The sequence below is a fragment of the Molossus molossus genome, unplaced genomic scaffold (assembly GCF_014108415.1).
Source record: "Molossus molossus isolate mMolMol1 unplaced genomic scaffold, mMolMol1.p scaffold_m16_p_16, whole genome shotgun sequence".
Taxonomy (NCBI): domain Eukaryota; kingdom Metazoa; phylum Chordata; class Mammalia; order Chiroptera; family Molossidae; genus Molossus; species Molossus molossus.
In genome coordinates, this window is record NW_023425351.1 from 29708998 (window position 1) to 29733006 (window position 24009).

A 24009-nucleotide genomic window follows, 5' to 3' on the forward strand; every position below is an offset into this window, starting at 1 on the left:
ATAAAGAGGATTATATAAATACATTTTTACATAATTATCTATAAACAGGTTTAATATCTCTCCAATTTAGTATTCAAGTCTACAGGAAAAAAAAAAAAACAATGACAACTGCTTTATTATTACAAGTTACTGAATTCCATGAAGCACACAATGTAACTTATATTCAACTAACAAAAGTTTGATACATGTTTTTAAAAATATATAATATATAGATAAGTTTTATCTGTCTTTTAACATTTATATTCTATTTAAAAAGCAACAGCTATACACATTTTACAACTTGAATTTATAAAATATATACATCCACCCTATTCAAATCTTCAAGCACAAGCTCCATTCCTGTTAATAAAATGTACAATCTGTATTTCTGAATATTGAGAGGAAAATGATACCAAATATAAACAACCAATCTGTTTTGACTTAAACATGCACTCAATTCTTGGCTACTAGATAATTAATTTAATAATCTGTTCAAATAAATATTTTACCTCAAGTGTGAAAATCTGTTGCATTTATGTAAACAATCTGTGGTTAACTATGAAGAGACTTGTATTTTCATGGTATCTGACACAATGTACCAAACTGCTTACTCGTCTTGCTTCAGGCTTTATCATGAGAGAGGCAGGATTATTTCATCTTTCCATGTACCAGGAAATCTGACAAGTGATGTCACATTGAATGAGCCAAAGCTCAGTGTGTTTGAAGCCATGCTTTTGTCTTTGAGAAAACAGCTTAGAAGTATTGTAGTAACAAACTTTTCTCAAAAACCTGACAGTGTATGTGCCAAGGATCAGAACAAGAACTGTGTTCCTTTGCCCACTCACTGCACTCAACTTGCAAAACTGAATTTCTTTAGGTGTCTTAGACATGCCAGCTTCTGTTACGGCATTCTTCCACACATCCAAGATGACTTCGGATGCTACATTTTTATCAACAAAATATTTTTCATAAAAAATATATTCTTGTAAACATTCTGAATATTCATCCCCAAATATATGTTCAAATACTAACATTTCAGAATTAAAATCACAACCAGTACCATAGAATCAGAACTTCAACTTAAGGGGGAAGATCTAGCTTGAAGGGCATGTTTAAATTCATTCTATGGGCTTCTAATGATAAATGAATAAGGTTTATGCTAAGAAAGCAAAATTATTATTAAAAAAAAAAAAAAAGAGTTCCAAACCTCAAAGTGACTTAGAATCTTAAAGGGAAATACACCTTTACCAAAACATGTAATGCAAAGGAAAGGAGATTTAAAGGAAAGGAGAAAAGGAGAGAAGGAAGAAAGGAAGGGAGGGAGGGAAGGAGGGAGGAATAGAAGGCAGAGAGAAACTGCTGAAGATCAACACACTATACATCTGTGAGGAGACAGGAAGGAATAAATAAAAGAGGAATAAAAAAAAAAAAAATTAACTGACCATGAAGAGGACCAGTGCCAGTTGGTGAACATGAAACATGCCTCTTCACAAATTTTACTCATGCAAAGGTATTAGCCCAACACAGAACATCAGAGCGGCTGATTCTGATAATAATGAATCCTAAGAGAGACATATGGTTAAGCCTGAGTTCTTCATAAAAACCAACTTATATACACAATTATAAATCTAAAACACTCGGCTATAATATGTATAAAAAACTAAATTAAAGTGAGATCGAGAAATATAAGCAGCAGTAACCATAAAGCCTTAAGAACTAGTGACACTCAATTCTTTATTTAAAAAAAAGTTAACACACAGTACCTCCTCTTCTCTTCTATTTTTAGGAAGAAGCTTTAACAAGTTTTAAATATCTCAATTCTCAAAAACAATAGGCTTTTTAAAAAATAAGACTTGATTAGCAGAAACAAGTAATATGTGGTTACATACCATTTTCACATCACTACTCATTTCCATTATTTGTCAATTCATCTCTGATGCAACCTGGGAAAAATCAAGCAGCCACTAGATACCTGTTTCAGAATCTGAAAAAATTATTATCCACCACAGGAATCTAATGATACATAATATTGCATATATTTAAAATTTCAGAAGGGAAAAAGTAATAAACTATTCTAGTTACTTTATACCAAATATTTGTATACCTAGTCAAAACAATAAGAATTAAGATCTTTCTCCAGGTGAACTATATAGAAAATGCTATTTTTAGCATTTTCCCCTGGGGATGGAAAAAAAAAAAGCTTTATTTCCCTGCTAGCTAAAAGGAAGAATTTACACAAGGAAAGTCCTTTAGAGGTGAATATCAAATTCCTTAAGAGAACATCCATAAAATTTGTTTAAAAATTTATCTTAAAAAACTGAAAACCATTTCTCTCTTTAAATTCTACAGCATTAACACCTACTTGACATAATAGTTTTTTGTTTGGAAAGGGCACCAAGTTCCTGATCTAAGCATGCAAAAGAAGGAATTGAATGTATCACTGTCTTAACAGAATTTGGCAAACCAGAAGAATGGCCTTAAAATAAATAAATAAATAAATAAAAGAAGCAAGCACACATTGTCTGAGCATGAAGGTAGGATTCTGTAGGCCTCCGCAGCAGACAGTGCCCCACAGAGGGAAGTCACATGTTCCTATGTACATTTTCTTGGCATCCTGGTTGTCCTTCAACAACATATCAGAGAGAAATATTCATTTTATTATAACAAAGCCATTAATTGCGCTCTACAGAGCAATGACTCAGGTAAACATCTTATGTCTCTCAATAATGTAACTTACATTTAAAATTAACTCGTTAAGTCTAAGTGCAAAGGACTTTTCAATGATTCCTAAGTTCAAGGAAGAAAGTGTTATCTGATTGCAAATTTTGAATGGTTGGTGTTTCTATATTTTAGGATTTTTCATCTTAATTTTTTCTCTTTAAACCATAAAATGTACTGAAATTATTTGGTTTTCCTTTACTTCATTTTAATTTGTATTCTCCATGTAGAGAGAGAGAGAGAGAGAGAGGTATGTTAAAATACTGTTATTCATATTTTAAAATTTTAACTGAGGCTATATATGACCTATTAATCTATAGTACAGCACTGTTAATCTTTGACCTGGTATATTGATTCCTTTGGTGAATAAATGTCACAGGTCATTTTTTTATAAAAGGATTTTAGTAAGAGGACCAGCAAAATGAAGAGAAATTCCCCCACCCTTACCCCAGAAAATGATCAAGTCAATCAGTTTAGAGCAGTTATGTAAAATATGAAAAATACATAATTTACAGCCGCACTTTTCATATTAAAAAGCAGTTAAAAACTAAGAATAGTTCAAAGCATTCCAAAAAACATTTTCTGTCTTGGTTAAATAGGCCATCTAATAAGATTGATAGAGACTACTGTGAAAACATATGTTATGCCTAGTCAAGATAGAACAAAAATGTTTTTAATTTTAAAAAGTGGTAGTTGCTAACTAGCAGTATAAACAGTGTCCACAATTTGGTGGCTGGCTATAGTTTTAATATTTTTTCAAGTTATTTATTTCTAAAGCAGACATATTTTTGAAGTCTACCCACCCCTGAGTTCGGCAATTATACTTTAGAGTGTAAAATTATATGCCCTTAATTAACATGTACAAAGCTACAAAATGTTGTCTATACAGAGATTAAAAACAAATTTTAAAATATTCTTTGCCAATTACTGATTGGACGGTTTTGCTGGGGTATTTCAAGCCTTTCAGCCAACTGGCTTTTATTTTGAAGCCCAAATTGATTCATAAATTCACTGCAGGATATGTCAAAAGAGTGCAACAATATGCTTTAGTAAAAATAACATTGTAGTAGAAACAGATTTTGCATATGTGAAAAGGTAATTTATAAAATACATTAATCACTTTTTAAAAAGAGAACCTAGTTGCAGTATCGTTAACTTATATGGTACTGAGAATTGGACCTTTCAGCAATTTTTTTCTATAGAAAAACTTTATCTAGCTATAAGCAGTCTTTTAAACTGGAAAACAAATCTCTCCAGGAATAACCGTATAGTTGTATGAGACAAATAAACATACCATTCTATAGTGTTCTCCCTAAATTTTAAAATAAAAATGTCCACACTCTTTTGTTAAAACATTGAGCCTCTGTCAAAAATGTATTTCTCATTTTAGGGTACAGGATTGAAGGACAAGATGATACTTACAAGTAAAGAAAATTTACAAGAAAAAACTTGACAAAAGTTTTTCAATTAAAGTATTGTAACATTCAAACTTGACTTAAAACATAACAAAAAAAAACAAAATTGCAAACAAAAATGTTTTTGGGTTTTTCAAACATAAATAAATGAAATAGTGTTTAGGCAGTAGGGCTCATGCTGATGGCTAGCAGGAAGAAACAGAGTGTACTCTACTTGGAAAAATCATTAATGTACAAACAAGCCCAAATTATGGACTGCAGCAGTTTCATCATCACTGCCATTTTTCTTCCAAAATAAAGCCTTGATTAAACCATTCATACCCTATATTACTCATACCTTTGCTTCAGAGATTAAGGAACTATATACAACAAATGAATTTATTTTCACCATAGGGATAACATATTGTACCTCTCTGCCAATGTTACTTGAAAACCTTCCATGTCAAAACAATTTGACAGCAGATATAAACAATTCAATAAATACGCAATGATCTTTCATTACAGTCCTTTGAAGATGCATGTTACTTCATGCTGTTAACCTTAGGATCACAGTGCATAGAATCCAAATAGAAACAAGTTGGGGTGACTTTCAAAGTAATGCTGGATCCCTCACTTTATTTATAATCCCACTAGAACCGTTAAGTTCATTTCATAGGCCCTATCATGCATTAATCACTGGGTGGCAGGGGTTAATGAAAATTTTTCCTGTTATGACGTCCATTGCCGGCAATGAACGTCCCAAAACCGTCAAGGAAGTCATTGTTATTGCACAATACATGAGGACCTGGAACTTTTCCAAAAGCTTAAAAAAATAAAAATAAAAAATGGAATTATATTTGACATTTCCTGACACCTGCATTAATACTGTATGACTAATAAAAGCATGTCAGTAGCCTGGACTGAACCAGCGATCAACATGCGCCCAGAATGCACACGAGTAAAAATGCAGTAAAAGGAAGTAGTCTTCATTGCCTATAGGTCACTTCCAGTCAAAGGTTAAAGTTCAAAGACTGAATGATCAAAGTGCTCATTTTCTCAGTAGGACTATCTTCTGCTAGGAGGATGATATCAGTGGCATCAACAAGTATCATCTTGAAGAAAAGGAGAAAAAATATATAATTAAAGTCAGGTACATATTAGTAACATCTGTAAATTATTCTAACATAAAAATAATTTCAAGTAGCAAGAACAATATGGTTTACATGTCGGACTTGCTTCCCCTAATCCCTGCAAATAAAAAGTCAAATTTGTGTTCAATAACATAGTGAGACAAACAAGTCCTATCTTTTTAAGGAAATGGTAGTTCACACAAATCTTAAAAGGATGTACTATTAGTATGTTAGTTCTAGTTAAAATAATAAATTAATATATGTTAGCACATATTCAGGATTTATCAGTCTTAAGAGAATTCTTTTATGGGCAGCAATTTAAATGGTAATGATATAGGAAATACACTCCTGAGCAATACTGTCATGATATTTAACAAAGAACAAACAAGACATGTCTTCAGTCTACTGAAGAAATAACTTCACCAATGAGGTACAATCTTCAAATCAATCAAATAATGTTATAAATTTCTCTTTAGAAAATGTTTTTCAGCAAGCATAGATACATATGAAAAGGAGGTCATTAAAAAAACCCACAGAATTATTTAGTAATGCCTTCTGGTAGCCTCAATACATTCTTTTTGTTTGTTTGTTTGTTAATCCTCACCTGAGGATATTTTTCCATTGATTTTTAGATACGATGAAAGGGAGGGAGGAAGGGAGAGAGAGAGACATCGATATGAGAGACACACATTGATTGGTTGTCTCCCACATGACCCAGACTGGAGCTGGAGATTGAACTTGCAACCCAGGTACAGGCCCTGTACCCAGGTACAGGAATCAAACATGTGACCCTTCAGTCCTCTGGCTGATGCTCTAATGGCTGAACTAAACTGGTCAGTAAAACACATTATATTTCTGTAACATGCAGTACTATCTTCTGGGTTCATGACTTATTTTACAAAATTTTTTTCTCAAAATGTATATGAAGGATTTATTTTGAGGACTAGTTATTCTTCAGAAAGAAGCTAGACTAGTGGCAACTATTGGAGTTGTTGAAATAGATTAGATTAAAAAAAATATATCATATCTAAATCATTAGAATCCTTTAATAAATATCAAATCTTTAAGAAAACAAGTAGTTTAGAGCCTCTAAGTGTCACATGAAACTGTTTCTTAAATTACTGTGGAAATGTGAAATGTGAATGTAGAACAAACTTTAGAATATGAGTAAGTCCCCTAAAATATCTCTTCTCCAGTAGTATATTTCATATAAACTAGGAATCCTTGAGATTAATACTAAAATTAATCACACTTAAATCCCTAAGCTAAGAGATGGCACTAAACTCTACCTAATGTCAAACTAATGAGGACAAACTTTAGCATCATGTCATGTGACAAAGTATACACTAAGCGACAGATAAAATTAAACTCAAACATAAAGTTACCCAGCAATAAGCTTTTATCTCTAAAGACATATCATCTCTGCCCTGGCCAGTTTGGCTCAGCGGTTGGAGTGTCAGCCTGCGGACCAGAGAGTCCCAGGTTTGGTTCCCGCTAGGGGCACATACCAAAAAAACCAATAAAGACATATCATCTCTGATAGATGGTGCCATAAATGTATCTTTATCAGGCTGTTCATTCTGGAAGTTTTCCAGGGCATTAGGCCATTGTAGAATGTGCTATTAACATCAAAATAATTGGGAGATCCATGTGAAGCTATTCTTCCTATCGTGATTCCCATGTTGGGTGAGATGTTAAAAGAAATGTAAAACTAAACCACCACCACATGCCTTGAATACGGTATCCTTGGAGAAATAGACTTACTAAATAAATTCTGAAGGTAGAGTTCAATCAAACATTAAAAATCCATGATGGCTGTATGGAATCAAAGGTCTCTGAGCAAACACTTAAGTACAGAGACAGGTATGAGCCAGAGCCATGGCCACCTCTTCCTCAACAAAAAAACAAAACAAGGCCGCCACTAAGAAGCAAAAAACTCACTGTTAGCAGAAGGAACAGTGTCTTGATTCAATGAAAGAATAAAAGAATTACTGCATACCAGAACTGGCTTACCATAAAAAAATTTAAAAAAAGTTACAGTAAGCCCATTTTTAATCAAGACAAATACAGGTCTACAAAAGGTACTAAAGAACAGAATGCATTTAACCTCCTAGCTAAAGTATTTATGGCAAGATGATGGTCCAAAAACCAAAAATCCATTAACCGTTTAAATTTTTCTAGAACTGCAGAAGCCCCTACTAAAAGTATACCCTCAAATAAAATATACAAATGACCAGATCCAAACAGGTGACACCTACCATGGCTAACATCACTGGGTTCTGGGAAACGTGAATGAGAGAGAACTATATTAGAAGGTCATTTAATTTTCCCCCGAGTACAGAAACCATCATATTATATTGGAAACCATCTCCCTGGATATGCCCAGGGACAGAAGACTAGAAGAAAAGGAACACAGTATAAGGTCAGTTAGATATGAAGTGGGATGATACCTCCAAGAAAGAAAAAAACCATCTTTACAGTTAGATTTGCCTCTCAACAGTTTAGGGAATTAAAATTTTCCTTTGATGAACCGATTCAAGAAAGATTTCAGCACAGACAACAGAATTGTTAAAAAGTTCGGGAAAAAAACTGTTCAACCGAGTATGAAAGATTGGATTCCATGAATTTAGAAAGTGGTTTTGTAATCCTAAAAGGTAGCACAAATAGAAAGGTTCACAACTAATGCAGATAAATCTATGAATTTATAAGGCAAGGAGAAAAATAATTTGTTAATACTAGTTTGAGATTAATTTTATGTTCCTATCCCTTTATAATCCTACAGGAAATGTTTCAGCTGAATGGAACCAGAATGCAACCTACTGTTTTGCAAAAGATATCCTCTACTCCTCCAAAATCACAAACTCATCAGTTTATTGAAATAACATCTAATCATTACGCCAATTTATTTCCTATACGGCTAGTTTTCTGGAGCTAATACTCAAGAGCAGTCTTAAGCTATATTGTTCAATAATCTATAACCTAAAAAAAAAAAAAAGCTTCGCCCTGACCGGTTTGGCTCAGCAGTTAGAGCGTCGGCCTGTGGTCCAGAGAGACCTGGGCTCAGTTCCTGCTAAGGGCATGTACCTCGGTTGCAGTGTCCCCAGCCCTGGCTGGGTCATGTGGGTGGCAGCCACTCGATGTGTCCCTTTCACGTCAATGTTTCTCTCTCTCTCTCTCTCCCTCCCACTCTATCTGAACAAAAAAAATGGAAAAACGTCCTCTGGTGAGGATAAAAAAAAAATGCTTCAGTAACCACATTATCTGTACTTCCATTTGTAGAAAGCAGTAATTTCTGAAACTAAGCTGTACTGTTTAATATTAGTCCCAGAAAACAGATGGATATTATTAATAAATTCTACTTGGCTGCTATCTCATTGAAATAGTTTTGTAACCTCATAAGAAGATTCTTTATTATCTTTTTAAAGAATAATTATGTCTGCTCCGTAATATAGAGCATTGAAGCTCAATCACCCATTGAGTGATTGATATACTCAAAACAGATTGAATCACTCGATCACTGTTTTCTAAGGAAGATTCTAGCTCTGAACCACAGACCCTCAGTATGCTGAGATAAATAGTACATTCAAATATCTATTTTAATTAGGTACCTTAATTTTTTATAACCCTATTCCCTCAACTCAATTGATTTTTCAAAACATATGAACCCGCTTTAACTGGCAACACAGAATATTTATATCCCCAAACAGATATAACCTTAGTCAACTTCAAGTAAGCAACAATAAAGAATATGTATTCACATATTAATGACTTTCACAATACACACCTAGGCCATTTGGTATAGCCTACTGCTCCTGGGCTGTTACAGACTATACTGAATACTGTAGGCAAATGTAACACAATGGTAAGTACCTAAACATATCTAAATATAGAAAAGGTACAGTAAAAATATGGTATTGAAGACTATGAGATTATAATCTTATAGGAACATTGTTGACTGAAACATTGTTACGTGGCCCAGACTATATAAGATATAATGTATACAAAGACAATTAACAGTAGGGTAGCAGTGACTGGGCTAATTTCAAAGTATAATAATAATGTGGAAGATCACAAACTTAAGTTGAGAGAGGCTTTTTTTCCCAAAAACCCAACACTGGTTTGCATCTGGCAGCTCAACTTTGATGTGTCGGCTAAGTCCTCTTCTAAACTATGAGATGAACTAAATTTCAGATTTGTTGTTTTTCACTAATAGTGCCTCTATCCGCCCTGGCCGGTTTGGCTCAGCAGTTAGAGCGTCGGCCTGCGGTTCTGAGAGACCCGGGTTCAGTTCCCGCTAAGGGCATATCTCGGTTGCAGTTTGTCCTCGGCTCTGGTCAGTCATGCGGGTGGCAGCCACTCGATGTGTTCCTTTCACATCGATGTTTCTCTCTCCCTCTCTCTGTTCTTCTCTCTCCCTCCCACTCTACCTAAAAAAAAATGGAAAAATGTCCTCAGGTGAGGATAAAAAAATAAATAAAAAAAAATAGTGCCTCCATCCTGCATCAAGAACCTATGTGAAGTACACACAAATCACCAGTCTAAACAAACCCAAAACTTCTCCTGCTTCTTTGATTACACTTGACAAACACTCTGACCCATACTGATCCACAGATGTTGGGCTGTGGAGCTTGATACTCAAGGCCCACAATTCTGCATGTTTCTAGAAACTGAAATGGTGTTTCAGGGAGTTCATCCAATTCCCAGTAAGTCTCTGATCTTTTTGTTTAACTTTGCAGGTCACACCTTGTAACCCTTTCAGAATTAGATGCTGCTAAGAAATAACAAAAGACCATATTTCTGTAGCACTGGCCAGTTTGGCTTAGCGGTTAGACCACTGGCCTGTGGACCAGAGTCCCAGGTTCAGATTCCGGTAAGGGCACGTCCCTCAGTTGTAGTTTGTCCCTGGCCCCGATTGGGGTTGTGTGGGTGGCAACCAGTCAATGTGTCTCTCTCATATCAATATTTCTCTCTCTTGCTTCCCCCCCCGCCCCACTCTATCTAAAGATAAATGTAAAAATGTCTTCTGGTGAGGATTAAAAAGAAAAAGACCATATTTCTTGGTAACTTGGTGTTATAAAGAGAATATGATCAATGAAGATCTTTTGGAACTAAAGCAGCTAAGCAGAAAAACAAATGTCTGCAAAATTCTAAAACCTGATGTGTTCCACTTTATGAGTAATTATGATTACCTTTTGAATAAGATTTTGCAAATTCAACTACAATGTCAGGGTAGGCTATTTTTCACATTGCCCATAACTGTTATTCTAACATGTAAAAAGAAGACACTATATCTACACAGCTGAAATACTTTAGCTTCTTAAAAATGAAGAAAAAGTTCAAAGAAGATTCTCTGCATGCACTCACCCACATCTATGACAGGGCAGTTATTCTATCATCTCAAAGTATATACTAATATTACCCTTCCTTGATTTCACATCAAGCTTACCCATGGAACAAAATTGCTGATTTAAGGGTGAATGTGGGAAGGGAGTGATTTAAGCATGCAGGGTTCAAGCAGGAGCAGAAAACTTATTGAGGTAAGAATGGTCATTGTGCCCAGCCAGTGTGGCTCAGTGGTTCAGCATCAACCCATGCACTAAGAGTTGCCGGTTCGATTCCCAGTCAGGGCGCATGCCCAGGTTGTGGGCTTGATCCCCAGTGGGGGGCATGCAGAAGGTAGCCAATCGATATTCTCTCTCATCGATTTTTCTCTCTCTCCCTTCCTCTCTCACTCTAATATCAATAAAGAAAAAAATATTAAAAAAAAAAGAACAGTCATTGTAAGTTAATGAACTGAGAATACTGAAAAGAGAATTACCTATGGAAAAAAAAACATACCAACCATCTGTTCCTGGGGCTAGAATACCATCTCAGAACTGAAAAAGGACTAGGATAGTCATGATTTAGTTGAATTAGAATCCAGTGCCTTTAAAAAAGGACTAATTTGTATTTCAGTAGAAAGGAGAGGAAGAGAGAATGTTTTCAATCTGTTTATTGAGAAAATTAATTCCTATACAAACCCTGGACTATTTTACATTAAATAAGAGGGAAATTCCGCTTAAAAAGTCTCTCTTTTCTTGGCACTTTTTGACTACGTAGAGATGATCCATCCTCAAACTATAGAAAGATTTTTCTAGTTTAGTTATGAAAGTATGGCTTCCTCAGTAACAGATAAAAACCATTAACTATTGAAACAACTTCTACTATGAAGTATATTTTATTTTAAAGAATTAATTTTTATATTTCTAGTATCACTATGTGACTTTTCTCCATTTCTTATTCAAAAGCAGAAAAGAAGAAGTGCTGGAAGTATTCTTAGATAAAGGACTTCTCATAAGTCCTTACAACTATATAAGGCAGCATTAGAGAGCTTCAAAGATGATTATTATTATTATTATTTTTTTTTATCCTCATCGGAGGACATTTTTCCATTTTTTGTTCAGGTAGAGTGGGAGGGAGAGAGAGGAACAGAGAGCGAGAGAGAGAAATATCGACGTGAAAGGAACACATCGAGTGGCTGCCACCCGCACAACCGACCAGGGCTGGGGACAAACTGCAACCGAGGTACGCGCCCTTAGTGGGAACTGAACCCGGGTCTCTCAGGACTGCAGGCCGACGCTCTAACCGCTGAGCCAAACCGGCCAGGGCCAAAGATGATTATTTTTTATAAATTTCCCTATGAGGGAGTAAGGAAGGGAATAACAGAAATACACCATCTAACACTGAGGTGGGATATAGTGGTGCAGAGGATTATTACTTTCTTTATTTTAAATCCTCACCCAAAAATATGTTTAGAGAGAGGAAAGGAGACAAAGAGAGAGGAATTTCAATATGAGAGAGAAACATTGATCGGCTGCCTCTGTACATGCCCCAACCAAGGATATGTGCCCTGACTGGGCAAACTTTTGGTGCACAGGACAACACTCAACCAACTGAACCACCACAGCTGGGCAAGAGAGGGTTATATTTCAAAATTCACCACTCTAAGATAATTTCCTCTCAAATTTTAACACTTGTTTAAAAACACTACAAAAGACAATGGAATTTTTCTGTTATTAGTGAGGTTGCGTCTGAAATAAAATGATCAGTATCTTAGGAACACTTTAGAGGCACAGAACAAAGAGGCAGCATAATGTTTGGTCCCAGAAGGTGAGTGGATGTAAAAGAATGAGAAGCCAGCAATGTAAATTGAAGTAAAGGGTCATTTAATTAAAGTGGGTTCTTATGATGCCCTGGGTGGTGTTGTACAGTGGTTAGAGCATCAGCCCAAACAATGAAGGGTAACAGGTTTGATTCTCAGTCAAGGGCACATACCTGGGTTGCAGGTTCAATCCCCAGCCCGTCAGGGCACGTATGGAAGGCAACCAATCGATGTGGCTCTCCACATCAATGTTTCTCTCTCTCCCCCCCGCTTCTCTTCCACTCTATCTAAAAATCAATGGAAAAATATCTTCAAGTGAGAATTAACAACAAAAAAGTAGGGTCTCGTTAAAAGTTTTGGTGGCACTTCAGTGCTCAGAAAGAACTCCTGAAGTCTGATTATCAATGCATCTTATTTGGAAAGCTATCCTTTTATAGCTAAGAATCCCTGAAACAGAAGTTCTCAAGTGACCCATATGTATCAGAATGATCTGGGGATATCTCAAAAACTAAAACAAAACCAGTAGTCTAGGCACAGTAAAAAAGTTTATTAGATTCCTTAAAAGAGGGAGTAACCAACAAGGCTTTGGTAAAGGAATTCCCAAGGAGAGAGGGTGTGTGTGGAAGGAGTCATTCCAGGCAAATAGCATATGGAGAGGCAACAACATGGAGAATAAGGAATTGAGTGTATATTATAAACAATGTTCCACTGACCATTTCATGCATAAAATGTTTCTTGTGTTAAAGACGATTTTCTTAGGACGAATTCTCAGAAGTTTAGTAACTAAGACAAAAATGTTGATCTTCAACTTCAAGCTTATTAAATATTGCTGAACTGCTTTCTTAAAGGACTACATTAAGTTGCTATCCAATCAGCAAGAAACACTATTTTATTCTACCTATTACTTTATTCCAGCACTGCACTCATTTATAAAATTCTGCTAATTCAATAAATTTTAAAATATTAAATTTGTAATTATTATTATTTTTTTTTTATCCTCACCCGAGGGCATTTTTTCATTTTTTGTTCAGATAGAGTGGGAGGGAGACACAGGAAGAGAGAGAGAGAAACACTGACATGAAAGGGACACATCGAGTGGCTGCCACCCACACAACCCAACCAGGGCCAGAGACAAACTGCTGCAACTGAGGTACGTGCCCTTAGCGGGAACCAAACCCGGGTCTCTCTGGACCGCTGGCCAACGCTCTAACCGCTGAGCCAAACAGGCCAGGGCAAAATTTGTAATTATTTTGTGTGTTAAGTTTTTTTGCCTATACTTTTAATTAATTGTATTTATGTTTAAGAAACTTTCATAAATGGTCTTTATTTTTAATAAGTTACTTTAAAAAAGTTTAACTTTTGCCCTGGCCGGTTTGGCTCAGCGGTTAGAGCGTCCGCCTGCAGTCCGGAGAGACCCGGGTTCGGTTCCCGCTAAGGGCATGTACCTCGGTTGCAGTGTGTCCCCGGCCCTGGTTGGTCGTGCGGGTGGCAGCCACTCGATGTGTCCCTTTCACATCGATGTTTCCCTCTCTCTCTCTTCCTCTCTCTCCCTCCCACTCTGTCTGTACAAAAAATGGAAAAATGTCCTCGAATGAGGATAAAAAAAAAAAAAAAAAGTTTAACTTTTTTAAAACCATGTTTACAATTTTTTTTAACTTTATAGTGACAGTGATTTGAAGGTTTTTGGTACTTTTATAAAGGGTTTACATTTTCATAAAACTAAAATGTTTAATTTCTTGCCCTGGCCGGTATGGCTCAGTGATTAAAGTGTTGGTCTGTGGAGTGAAGAGTCACGGGTTTGATTTCTAGCCAAGGGCATGTTACCTGGGTTGCAGTTCAATTCCCATCCCCAGTAAGGGTCATGTGGGGGGCAACCGATCAATGTGTCTCTCTCACATCCATGTTTCTCTCTTTCTCTCCCTCCCTTCCACTCTGTGATTCCCTTTAATTTCAGAAATGCTTCCTTCCTCCAGAGATGATACCCAACTTAAAAAAACAAAACAACTTTTCTACTGTTGCATTTAAAAAATTACTTAATTCAACCCACAGGAAATATTTTATATATAAATTAAAAATGTAAACTCTTCTTTCCCAAAATGATTACCAATTTTCTAACAAAATTATTTACTAAGTAACTTTTTCCCTTCTCACTGATTTGTGACAAATTTTATATACAAAAAGACCTAGAAGAGAGTAATTGTATTTCAGTGTCTATTCTTGCAGCAATATGTTTTGATGTCTGGTGGATTAATTTTCCTTCTTTACTTTTTAGTTCAAAATTCAAAATGATTTCTTTTTACCAGTCATTTTCCCCCAAACTTTTAAAACACCCACTCCATCATTCCATTGGATTTTTACTGACTTACATTAAACCTATAATTTGTCAAGAATACACATTTTAAAAAATAATACTGGTTTCTCATCAAAGTATTTTTTTCACAGCTCTTAAAAGTGCTGGTATTTCTTCTTCTAGGTCATCTGTATTTCTCATTAACATTATCCCAAATATTCCAATTTTGTGGCTCTTCTTTCACTGTACTTAAACCTGTAACTGCTGGAATAGTGTATTAACTCCAGTCATCTTTTATTTCAACACCTAAAGAATTCCTATAATTTAAAAAAGTTTTTAAGTGACTCAAATTAACTGAGGTAGCAGGTTTCATAATGGATAGAAAGGAAAGGAGGAATGGCTCCATTCCTACTCATTAGTTTTATCAGTTCTATTAGGTAACACTAAAAACAAAGGAAACATTCTTATGTATATAAAGTCACAGGAGGTGGGTTTTGCTCACTTGCTTCAAAAAGTACATTGAAAATATAAACTTTAAAAAATTTTAAATATCTCTTTGGTGAAGCAGTAAGGTCAGTTTAGAAAAGATGCTAGCGGCTTTCAATTATAAAAGCTACTGTCACCCTCCCCACAAAGAACAGAAATTTAAAATTATTGAGAGTATTACATACATAAAGGTACAATTAGCAGAACCTCAAATTTTTTGAGGAATAACTATTAGAATAGAAGTACTTTCTTTAATTTAATGGGTCAGCTCTAACAATGTGGTTCCCCCTCCCCAAGAACAGTATCAGAACTAAAGGAGTACACAGGCATCAAAACTTCTATTTCAAACAGCAGATTTCCCAATAACTAGCTCTAATTTGGTCTAAAGATGATTAAGGACTTTTTTTGTAATAAAATGGTAGTTTCAAGATGTTAAAGCCATTTCAGATTTTACTTGTATGATGCCCCATTAAGAAGCTAGTCTAACTTACTCATAAAAGATCTTAAAGTATTTTAAAGAATTTTCTCCATATTACAAAAATTCAACAATTATGTTCCCTTCTTTTTTTCAAGCAAATAGATATATAATCTTTCAAACCAAAATGCTAAAAAGTTATTCTAAAATAAAACTGCTTACCATGATACCACCATTTTGTTTTCTTTGGATTCTTGTTACATGTTCGAACATAAAAAGAATTATCTGGTGGTCGTCTCTGAAACCGAAAAGAGTTTAAATAGGTAAGAAGTTGTAAAACAGGAATACATAAGGGAGAGATAGTTTTAATAAAAGCTTTAGCAAAATTATTATAAAATGCATAAAGAAATATAACTTATGATGGCATAACTGAAAAAAATCCTAGGGAATATAGACTCTTTGACACAGAAATTGCTTTTTAAAAACTAGGGGTGTGCAGTGTGGTTTGGGTTAGGTTCCAGTGGGATTACTAAAGATGACTATCAACCAAAAGTGGGAGCATTAGGTTGTAAAAAAGTTTGATTTCATTTCTCTTATCTTCCTAGAAATAATTTAATTAATTACTTTTGTGAGCTCATTAAAACCAAAAAAGTCTACCTAATTAGATTTGTCTGAGAAACTAATGCAATTTATATACCTCCACAAAGGATTACTGCTTTTCTATAAGATCACTAAGGACAGATCAAATGATTCAGTTTCCAGATAATATAACAGGAAAAAAGGGGAAAAGACATATTGGCATTTCTGCTGTACATGTGCCCTGACTATTACATTACAGACATATGGTAGCTCTACAAGGGATTAGAAACAGTGATGCCAACACCGAAGATAGATTATAGAAGAGAATTGTCCTGGAAACTATTGTGTATTAATCAGACACAAGAAATACGTGACACTAAAGATTTGGAAACATGTCAAATCTCTACTAAAGTCACTGAGGGCAGGTGTGTAGATAATAGGATAGGTTCAACAAAAGGCAACAAAGAGCAGGATTACCTAGATAGCAGGAAGGAAAACAGGCGGTTGGCACCTCTAAAACTCACATACATGACTCTGATCTTAGCTGAGCCTTATAATGCCCCTATGAGTTAATATTAACTTAACAAAAGGGAACAGTAGAGCATAAGACATCTAACAACTATCCTAAGATTACCCTGTTAAAACAATTTGAGGAAATTCCTGAAAAATTAATACAGTCGGCCCTCTTTATCGCAGTTAATCAGTTCCAGATTCTACCACGATAAATTAATTTCCACGAAGTAGGGTTCTTTATATAGTCGGCCCTCGCCACTTTGAGCTTCGACTTTCGCAGCTTCACTCTTGTGGTTTTTCAAATATAGTATAAAACCAAGACAGAGTGAAGCTGTGCAAGTCGAAGCGCGAAGTGGTGAGGGACGACTGTATTATGAAATTAGATGCCTGACTACTTCAAAGAATAGATGATCTGCAGTTGTTTGTTCTGCAAAGTCATAACCAGTATTCATGTGGAATGAATTGTTACTACTGTGGCAAATAATTCATAAACTACTTCTATGTGTATATTTATTAGAACCCAATTAAAAAAATATTTAAGAAGGAAAAAAACAACTCATTTTATTTGCTTAAGTCAAGAATACAACCAAACTGGTGAGTGATCAGGGAGACTGGGTTCTTAGAAAAAAATAAACTATATAAAAAGATGATTACCAAAGTTGTTTTAGAAATGGAATATATGCTGGGAAGTTTGGTCTATCTATATTATAAGAGCACTGAGAATAAAGGGTAGATTACTGAAAAACTCCTAGCCTCAATGTCAGAAACTATCTTTACTAAAACCTACTGACATAACAGATTTAAATGCCTTCAGTTTAGGAAACCGTTCTTAACTATGAAAAGGGAAACTGGAATGAAAGAATTATGACTAAATCAAAGTTCTCAAATGCCTATAGTAAAAATTAAAATTTGTACTAAAAGAGTAGAGTAGTAAAGTGAAACTCATACAAACATGTCTACCACAGAATAGAATTTACCTGTTTTACTAGAAGAGTTTTTGGTTGAATATTTAAAAGACTTTTTAAAGCTTATTTAAGGCTAGATCCCTGTAATGAAAAGTAAGTTTCCTCTTTGTCTTTGTAACCTACTACTCAGCACAGTAAAAGTAACATATAGTAGGTACCTAATAAATTTCTGCTGAATTTCATCATATTTCACGGAACTAATGCTGCCTGAATTCTGATTTCCAGAGTATCATCTTGGTTGAATATATTACATAGTACAGTTTATCAATAATTTAGATGGAATGATTAGTCTTATATACTAAGTGTGCAAGAAACAGTAGCAAACAACTAGAGTGTGAGGGATGGTAAGGCTCAGAAAAAGATGGAGGCAGCAGAGAATAATGCTTTTCTAGTTTTTAATAGTAAATTATTACATTTAAATGTAAACAAAAGTTAATATGAGGCGTATGTAAAAGCTATATGCAGATATCACTATTTATCTCTTAACTTTTCTTATTCAATCCTATGTTATTGCCTCACCTTTCTATAGACACTAAACATTAGCAGGTACATAGAAGTCCTTGTCATTGCAAACTGCTCCGCTCTACTCTTAAAAGCTTAAAACTGGTCCAGCCGGTGTGCTCAGTGATTGAGCGTCAACCTGTGCACCAAGAGGTTGCTGGTTCGATTCCCGGTCAGGACACATGCCCAGGTTGTGGGGCATGCAGGAGGCAGCTAATTGATGTTCTCTCTCATTGATGTTTCTATCTCTCTCTCCCTCTCACTTCCTCTCTCTCAAATCAATAAAGGGGGGGAAAAAAGCTTCAAATTGGTATGTGTGCTGGACGTGGAGTTGGGGGAAGAGAAAATATGAAAGTAGTAAATGAGTAAGATTTGTTTCCAAAGACAATGAAGTTAACAAAAGCTCAAGTGTAGCCTTAAAATGCCTCTTAGAAAAGCCAACAGCAAAGAGGAAACTAATGTCAAAAAGTAATACTAACATTAAAGAATAAGTACCCTATTTCATCTCTTCTGAGATGTACGTTTTTCCTGCACATTTTAATATTTCTGAATGGAGATACATGTTTTAACTAATGGTGTGTCACAAGTTCAACTTCCTGCCCTGGCCAGAGAGGCTGAGTTGGTTGAGCATCGTCCAGTGCACCAAAAGGTTACCAGTTCAATTCCCAGTCAGGGCACATATCCAGGTTGTGGGTTCGATCCCTGGTTGGGGTGCATGTAGGAAGCAATGAATCAATCGATGTATCTCTCACACACAGATGTTTCTCTCCCTCCCCACTTCCTCTCTCTGAAAAAAAATAATCAATGAAAACATATTTAAAAAATAAAATAAAATAAAAAGTTTAAGTGCCCAAATTAATTTCCTTTCTCAGATGGTATATAAAATTTCATAGTAAAGGCTCTTAAAGCTATAATTTAAAAAATACAAATTAACCCATTATTTCCCATGCCTAGTTGCACAAAACCTCCCCCTGCTCCCCTTTTAAATCTAACACCAAGAAACTTGTTATGGCCCTGGCCAGTTTGGCTCAGTGGTTAGAGCGTCCGCCTGCGGTCCTGAGAGACCCGGGTTCGGTTCCCGCTAAGGGCACGTACCTCGGTTGCAGTTTGTCCCCGGCCCTGGTCGGTCGTGTGGGTGGCAGTCACTCGATGTGTCCCTTTCACGTCGATGTTTCCCTCTCTCCCTCTCTCTACCTATCTCTCCCTCCCACTCTGTCTGTACAAAAAATGGAAAAATGTCCTCGGATGAGGATAAAAAAAAAAAAAAAAGAAAGAAACTTGTTATGGAACTAACATCCCAAGAAACTTAACTTTGCAAACAGTGGCTTAAAGTGTTTGAATCTAGGTAACATACTGTTTAAAAATAAAGTACTATCTTGAAAGTTTTCTAAATATTGATTTAATAAAAATGACAGTTCAATTTGGAAAACACAGAAAAACAACCTCTCAGCTCTCTAATCTCGAAGGTAAGTTTGTTTCTTCTGTAAACAGAACACAAAGGAAACCCCCATGGGAAAGTAAGGCTTTAAAAACTAGAACTCCATGAACATTGTGCTGCACTAACCCTCAAGTAGGAGTGACAAGAGGACCAGAGTGCAGAGAATTTGGGGACTTTAAAAGGATATCCTAAATTTAACTCATGTGACTTTTTGGTCTTTTTCTCTTCTCCATCAGACAAAGAATCTGTGGATCTGTAAAGGAGAGTAAGAGGAAAAGTCCTAAAAATTCCACTGGTAATCTAGTCCTCCTTCTTCAACCTAATCATTATGATAGCAAAGCTCTGGTTCTGGAAAATGTTCTAAAAGAGGCTGACAGGGTGAGAGCCAGCAGAGGGGGAAGCAGCTCCCTATGCTTATTCCTGGGCTTTGCCACTGTGAAATCTTGAAATAATAATTTCTTGTACACTTTTGCCCTGTGCATGTTTACAGAAATAAAATTCAGATTGTTTAGAACATCTGCAGGTATTTCCTATTTAGGAAACATAAAACAATGTCTAACTTCTAGTTGGGAAACTATGTTGATAATCTTTCATTCCAATCTATTATTAAACATAACATTCCCTATAACTTTATAATAAAAAGCATTAACTCTTTCCTTCCAATAAAATGCACATTAAAATAGTTTCTCTACCTAAACTGACAGAAGAGATATGACCTGGAATAATTCTGAAAAGTCCTACCTTTTCTTTGCAGCTGGAAAGCATGCTAATAATGCTAAGACAAACTGATTGGACTGAGAGCGCTGGGGACCAGTCTTCTGTTAGAATGGATAAACAGATATGACCATTGCTATAAACATGAGGATGAACGGGAATATTTTCACCAGTAAACATGACCTAAGAAAGAATAAAATTCCATTAACACTCAAATATCCTGTATTATAAAAAAAAAAAAAAATACTCTCCATATAACATTTTAAAAGCCAAATTTTAAAAACAAAACAAGTAAAATCAGTGCCAGAAATAAGATAAACAACTGCTTGTTTATTCTCATCAATTCAGTAAGTACTGGTTTCAATGTATGAATGCCCTTGTCATAACGGAAAAAACCCAAATCACCTATTTTATATTTTGGCTCTTTTTCATAAACCCCCTATAAAAATGTCCAAATTAACATGTATTTTTAGACTAGTGAAAGACAATTCTCCATTTATAAGACTGATTTTTCATACTTTATTCATTGCTCTCTGCATACAGAAATCAAATACAATAAAATTCCAAACAGAAAGTATTCCATTTTGAGACAATATGAGTTATAGCTGAGAAGAACACTCCTCCCACCTGTAACAATGCTATCTATAACCTCAGGTGTACATGCAAAAGGAAATGACTGCTACATATTCCACCTCCTCACACATCCATTGTGATGGGCACAAATGACTACTTACTGATCAACAAATAACTATGTACTTACACCAAAAAAGTGTGTGTGAGGGGTGTTGAATGAGCCTCCCAATTCTTGTTTTTGTTCTGCCTTTTCTTTTACACAATTCTTCTAACAGTTTTTCCTTTCTCAATCTTGCTTCAGCTATTTTGAAAGGTAATAAATCTATTATTTCCTTCCTTTGCCCTAACAATCCAACGAATATCTTGATAGGTAGTGTTTTTATATGTATCTACCTAAGCATCTAAACAGGCAGGAGAATAAATTCATGTATCCTGAGGAATCTTAAGCATAGCCCAAAATATGTCAAAGAAAGCCCAAAGTATGTCAAAGAAAGTAGAAGTCTTACTATTTAAGAATGTTTATGTATGTTACTTCATAATAAATTATTTTTGATATAAAAATCAATTCACCATTCTTTAACAGAATTTTATAGTGCAATAAGATGTACCATTTTTATTCTGTTTAATATTAATTCCTAACCCCTGACCTGGCCTTTAAAAGAAATCACCTGAAAGTCTGGATCCCACTTACACAGATTCTGAATCAACATGTATAGTGGAATTTTTGTAAAGCTTTTGAAATATAAACCCTAGTTCCCAAACAAGACTTAAGAGTATTTTTCTCAGTCCTGCAAACTGCCTCACATTTGAAAATAGCAGAATCTTAGTACGGAGAAACTTTACCTTAAGTTCTGACAGAAATTAACGAAACAGATGCTCTAGGCATACTCGCCTACTTATAGAGAAGAGAGCCAGTGAAGTAACTGTGGCCAGAGTAAGGTATGCCATAGTTTAATATGGGACACGTTATGGGAAATTATTTTAAGCTAGACTTTTGCTTTTATTTTTAAACAGCTAGCTACAAATCTAACTTTATTACAATCTTACAAATATTTACATTTTAACAAAGCACTCTTTCATACAAGTAGGAATCCTCTACTACTTCATACACACTAACATCTGGAATTCATTTCCTTGGCTGAAGCTAATATAAGACAGCAAAAGGATTCTTTTCTCAAGGTAATGACTTTACAACATTATTTTTTCCCTTTAAATTCTGGCTATCCACCCTCCATCAACACCAAAGAGAGCTAAAATAAAAGCAAAGTCTCAAAATAGAGACATCAAGTTATTTTCCCTGCCCAATTGTAGAAAACTCCCTGAAAGACTGGCACAGCTGTGTTATAAGTATATCATGTATCTCAATTATATCTACCAGTGCTAATGCCCCTTTCATCACTTTTTGCTAAAAAAAGTACTGCTCTGCAAAAAAGAAATGACTGCTTACATGGTCTTGCAATTCCACACTTTGAGTTTATCCACAATTATTTTTTAAATTAAATTTTATTTTTTATCAATATGAACTATAGCTTATTATCACATTCATCTGACATTGTAGATTGTCTACAGTGGGCGTTAATCTCACAGAATATGCAACTGCTTCAGGTTATTCACTTTGCTAGAAAATGCCATTTGACCAGTAGGACATATTTATTAAGAATGCAAGCAATGCCTAAGAGCTTATTCCCTGACCCCAATGATTTTTTAAAGGCTATTTCTTTTCCAGTAACATCTATTTTTAGGAAGTCAAATACAATAGTGCTTTCAAAGTGCCAAAAAATGAAGAACCATCAAGTCATCTTTTTTGGCAAAAAAGAATCAATGTATCAGTAAACAATAAGGGAAATACAGGCCAAATACAAAGGTCACCACAGCATGCTCTGACTAGCCAATTCACAGAGCAGAAGGAAAGCAGTATTCTTGGACAGAAATGATGGTAAATTAAATCACTTGGCTTGGGAGCCAAGAAGTAAACGTGGACCAAAAGGAAACGAGGAGAATGGAAAGGGGTGAATAGGAGCAGACACCTGCAGCAGAAGCAGCACAGTCTGTAAGCAGAGAAGAGCCAGAAATCAACAGAGCAGCTCTGAAGTATGAGGGGACTGAAATAAAAAATCTGATCTCAGTAACCCTAAAATTAAAAAATAAAAAGCAGGGGGCTTTTTAACATGCTACATACAGGCAAATGCAGCCAGTCTGAAACTTTTAGCAAGCAAAAATACAGGGGAATGAATTAGTTGTACATAGTATAGGTAACCCCTAAGGCCTAACCTGTCAGATATGGAATTTTAGAACTTTGTATAAACATGGAAAGGCTAAGTTTACAGAACAGAGATGCATTCCTGAAATAAAAGAAAAAACTTTTCAACAGTTTGTTCATGTAAAAGGCTGGTAAGTTGTTTCCACAGGCCATTTTAATGTAATCTTTGCTATTCTGGTTCTCTGCATGTGGTGGGAAAAGAAATTTCTTCAAGATCACTCTCTTAATCATCATTCACTTAATATGCAATAGAGGCCAAAAGAGGAAATGCACATTTCAATTATTTGAATGCAGCCAAGTAGGTTCTGAAAACTTAAAAGACGATTAAGCTATTTTCAGAGTTCAAAACTTTTTATTTGGAGTCCCAAGTAGCTGATAAAACTATCTAAAACAAATCTGACAAGACAACAACTGAATACAATAAACTTGAAACCAAAAGAAATAAATAAGAATGTTGCTAATTTATTTTAAAAATAATTTATTCAGATACAGACTAGTCATGCAGATTAAAGTTAGCCACAGGAGGCTGCACACATTCCCCACAGCATAAACCAAACTGATGAAAATGAAATCACAGAAGTTTAAGAAAAAGCTATTTGATGGAAATAAAAGTCACGATTTTAGCCCTGGCTGGTTTGACTCAGTGGTTAGGGCATCGGACCTTGGATCAAAGGGTCATGTGTTCGATTCCTGGTCGAGGGCACGTACCTGGGTTGCAGGTTAAATTCCTGGGCCTGGTCAGGGTCGTGCGGGAGGCAACCAATCAATGTGTCTCTCTCACCAATGTTTCTTTCTCTTTCTCTCCCCACCCCAACTAAAAATCAGTGGAAAAAATACCCTCAGATGAGGATTAACAAAACAAATAAAAAATGGTCACAATTTTAGAAAAGAATCTTAGATCTAATGCATGTGA

At 35.3% G+C, this 24009-nt stretch overlaps 1 protein-coding gene across 1 annotated transcript in view; it reads right to left on the minus strand.

Moving 5' to 3' along the window:
* Positions 1 to 4044: 4044 nt before the first annotated feature.
* The window catches only part of UBE2W (ubiquitin conjugating enzyme E2 W), a 55336-nt gene continuing 35371 nt past the window's right edge, over positions 4045 to 24009 (minus strand). The window contains exons 4-6 of the mRNA XM_036263809.1: positions 20291 to 20446; positions 15776 to 15851; positions 4045 to 5203 (exon numbers count right to left, since the gene is read on the minus strand). Of these exons, the coding sequence (XP_036119702.1) occupies positions 5190 to 5203; positions 15776 to 15851; positions 20291 to 20446 (246 nt within the window). The 3' untranslated portion in view covers positions 4045 to 5189. The remainder of the gene's footprint in view (positions 5204 to 15775; positions 15852 to 20290; positions 20447 to 24009) is intronic.